This window comes from Lycium barbarum, chromosome 5 (assembly GCF_019175385.1).
Source record: "Lycium barbarum isolate Lr01 chromosome 5, ASM1917538v2, whole genome shotgun sequence".
NCBI lineage: Eukaryota > Viridiplantae > Streptophyta > Magnoliopsida > Solanales > Solanaceae > Lycium > Lycium barbarum.
The window spans coordinates 137,049,496-137,053,394 of record NC_083341.1 but is presented as its reverse complement, the minus strand read 5'-3'; the positions used below and the strand labels follow the sequence as shown (position 1 = coordinate 137,053,394).

At 32.8% G+C, this 3,899-nt stretch overlaps 1 protein-coding gene across 1 annotated transcript; it reads right to left on the bottom strand.

The window, feature by feature from the left end:
• Positions 1 to 275: 275 nt before the first annotated feature.
• LOC132639882 (GTP-binding protein YPTM2-like) lies at positions 276 to 2,321 on the bottom strand. Its single transcript, XM_060356268.1, has 2 exons — positions 2,254 to 2,321; positions 276 to 636 (listed from the first exon to the last, which is right to left on the bottom strand). The coding sequence occupies exons 1-2, from the start codon at positions 2,319 to 2,321 to the stop codon at positions 276 to 278; spliced, it is 429 nt and encodes a 142-aa protein (XP_060212251.1).
• Between the last annotated feature and the right edge of the window lie 1,578 nt (positions 2,322 to 3,899).

The window sequence follows — 3,899 nt, the reverse complement described above, 5'->3', positions numbered from 1 at the left end:
AAAATAAAAATCTCTTACTGAATAGTTAACATAAATAAACTCTCCATGATTACATTTGTCTGTTAAGAGATTTCTCTGCTGAATTTTCTTATTCTACTTTTTGGTATTTTTTTTTTTTTAATACAAACACATGCTAAATATTCTAAAAAGAAGTTATGTTTTGTGAGTGCACCATGCACTATCTTTTGTTCCTTTTTTCTCTTTTTCATGATGTCCATTCTTGTCTGTTGTGGCTAGGCTTGTTAAGTGGTACTTTGTGTTGTTGCGTGCCAGCTTCACCACAGCTCCACATCAGAATCATCATCAAGGCAACAGAGCTTCGTCCTTTCAAGATGAACAACAACCGCTCTTGCCGGTTGGCTTGCCATTCTGTTCTTGATTGAAGCAGCCATAGCCATGAAAGTCTGTTCTACATTAGTGACACTTTTTGCACTTGTTTCCATGAAAGGTATGCCAATTTCATCAGCAAAAGCCTGAGCTGTCTCTGTGGAAACTACCTTCTGTGCTGTGAGATCACACTTATTTCCAACAAGAAGTTTGTTCACATTATCACTTGCATATCGGTCTATTTCACTCAACCATTGCTTGACATTGTTGAAGCTCTCTTGGTCGGTTACATCATAAACCACAATTATTCTGTGTGCACCGCGATAGTACAAGAAGCTTTAATCCCTGTAAGTCTGTAACTTTTTCTTCCCTTTTATTTTTTGGTTACTTTTTGTATGTTCCCTACTCTTTGTTTGTGTAATTATTTTTGTGTCTTTGAAGTTTTACTTGAATGAATTGCTTCTCTAGTCTTTCATCTTGTATGTGTTTTTTATTTTATTTCTCTGTTATTTTAGATTTTCTCCACTGATTTTGATTTTTTCTGTTGATTTAGTTTTTATCTAATGATTTTGAATTTCTCTATTTATTTAGATTTTTGGATACTTTTTTTCAGATGGAAACTACAACTACTCAAAAGTGCAAGTTTGTAAATAAGTTTGTCAATTTTTTTGCATTATAAAATATATTATTACAACCCGGAAAAACCAAACCAAACCGACAAAACCGATAAAACCGAAACCGATAGAATTTATACTATAATGGTTTGGTTTGGTCTGAATATTAAAAAAAACCGCCTTGATTGGTTTGGTTTGATTTTAACCAAAAACCGAGTCAAACCGGACCATGAACACCTCTAATGAGAGGGATATTTTTTACCCGAATTTATAACGGAAGATATTTTTAGCCCTTTTTCCTAAAGTAAAGGGACAATTTTGACCCTTTTCCCTTGTTTAAATGTTGAAGGGTGTTTCACCAATTATCTCAATTTAGGAGAGTACTTAAAATTAGTGCAACTATTAATTATTGTTATACATGATAGTGCCAATGCTAATCATGACTCCTTGTTTGAGGATTTATGACCTAAATTATGTTGATGAGATAAGGAAGCCTCATGTGATATGGTGGACCTACCGGCCCTGAGGTGGAACCAAAATTTAATTTTAATTGATTCGATTTTTAAGAATTTTACGAGTCTAAATTTAATATCTGTTAAATTCTATTGGATTTTCAGTCGCGCACCCGCACACATGCAACGAATCTTTTATTGAAGAGCCCCCCCTCGGCTATTACATTTTTATGTTGAATTGACTGAATATATAAACGACCCCTTGTAGAATTATTTTCTATTTAGACATCCAAACTAACAATTATACCTACCGAACACCTGAACCAAGTCAAAGTATACCTATTAAACACCTTATTTTTCTTGTTGGAAGATAACAAAATGCGTGTGTCAAAAATCAACTCTGATGATAACAAAGCAGCTTGCCTAGTTCCAAATTATGTTAGCTACAAAATGAGGAAAATTCTATGATGGAAGGTTGTTAAACTTACTAAAAATAATTAGTGTACATAGTAATTTTTAGCTTCCTTAAACTTCAACCAGAAAAATGAAAGGAAGATCTAAAAATAGCTACTACACAGTCTTTGATCTTATCTAGATGCAATACATATATTACGTTAAGTGGCTTGTAACTTCAAGAAGAACTCCTAAACAATCATTAGCTAAGTTGACTGATCAAGTAGAACTAAAATCAACTTAATTTTTTTTAATGATTCAGTAATTAAAATTCATTGGTCCGACTTATCTGAATTTGCATCTACGGACGAACAAAGGAATGTAGGACTCCCTACCAAGAATTTTCCCGAAACTTGAAACCAAAATCCCTAGCTATAATATATTATCCATAAAAATCAAATTAGGACCGTGCAATTGAGTGACCTTCAAATTCTAAACTAGTAAACATATTGAGATAGTCACACAAGAACGCCATCTTTGTCCTTCGACATTATTTTCTTTTTCTTTTTCTTGGCTGTTTATTAACGAAATTAAAAGTATTTAATTAGTCAAAATTGTTTCCATCATCAACACAAAATTTTAATACAAATCTTGATGTTGATTATTCTAGGTGGCAATATTCTTGTGAATACTTAAAAGATATTAACATATACTCCGTATTATGCATCAATACATCAAATCAAATCCATGAGCTAAAAATATTGTACAAGAACCTTATCTGAATAAAATAAATAAAACGACTTGTCCTAATCCTAATGAATAGGTGGACAATACTGACCATCGAATTAATAAACCCGTTGTTATTTATTTATGGACCCCCTTGTTTGTCGATTAATAAACAAAAGACATGACTAAAGTCTAAAACAGGTAGCCTAATTTTAAAATGCCCATTAGGCCACTAAGCCACTAACAATGTGCTCCAATCTTTCATTTCGACTTTCTCAACGGCCGGCTTGACACCAATTTTTGCCTTTATTATTTTATTATAATAAGTGTGTCACATGATGTGGTAAGGCTTTATTAGGATGTAAGATTTGACGTCAACTTCACGCTTTGTCATCAATAATAAAGTGAATGAACGGTGTCTTTAGAATGATGGAAAATGATTTTCTAAGAAAAAAATCTGACAAAAAAGCGTTTTTCTTATTTAAGTTTTGGTATTTAGTATGTAATTAAATCGAATATATTGCTCCAAAAGCGTTTATATATAATTTAGACAAACACTATAAGAGTTGTACGTGAGGTGTGGGGGCAAGGACATTGACAAGGGACGAAGGTGGTAGGCTGCGGTGCGGATATTGAGAGTGCAAAGGAGACCATCAACATGAAATGTATGAGATAAATTTCTCTTTATTTTTGTGTCCAAAAGCTATGTGCTTGAGTGCTTCATAGTATTAAGTAACTATTAAGTGTGTGACATGATTGATAGTTTGGGTACTGTATTCTTTTCTTTTGAACTTCCTTTAATGGGTGCGCATAATTTTTTTGACCTAGAAAATATGCTTTCATATATCTGGAAAAGTGGGAATCCGGCATGATTCACAGGAATAAGAGCATCCAATTTGTTTATCTTAGGGTGGAATACGAAAAATAAAAAAGGAGTCTGGTCCCCAAACATTATAAAAACTATATGAGAGTCTGAGGCCTATTATAGAGGATGAGTCGATGAGGACATGTCAAAACAAAAGCTGAAAGGTGTACATGACATTTTAAGCGAATTCACACCAAAATGAGAGATGATAAGAAAAATTTTATAAGTTTTAATACAAATTCATATGGTACACGCGTTTTTAGAATTTGGACTCAACGATAATGAGGTCTATTGATCAGAGCGCACAATATTTGTTATATTGGGCTTGCATCATGACAGAGAATCAAACTAGAAAGGATCAACAATTTCTACTAGTGTTAATAGTTGTTAGGCAAGACTCATCTCTACAAAAGTACCAAATTTGCTTTAAAATTTATTTAACTGTTATAAAACTACATAATTGGAAATAAACAAGAGAAGCAAATTAATAACTTTGTAGAAAGGAGGGAGAGATTGTATTTC

Excerpts from the sequence above, each read along its gene's own strand:
- LOC132639882 (XM_060356268.1), bottom strand. The coding sequence starts at position 2,321 with ATGGCGTTCTTGTGTGACTATCTCAATATGTTTACTAGTTTAGAATTT. Across the intron at positions 637-2,253 it reads GAAGGTCACTCAATTGCACG|AATAATTGTGGTTTATGATG; the intron begins GTCCTAATTTGA and ends CGGTGCACACAG.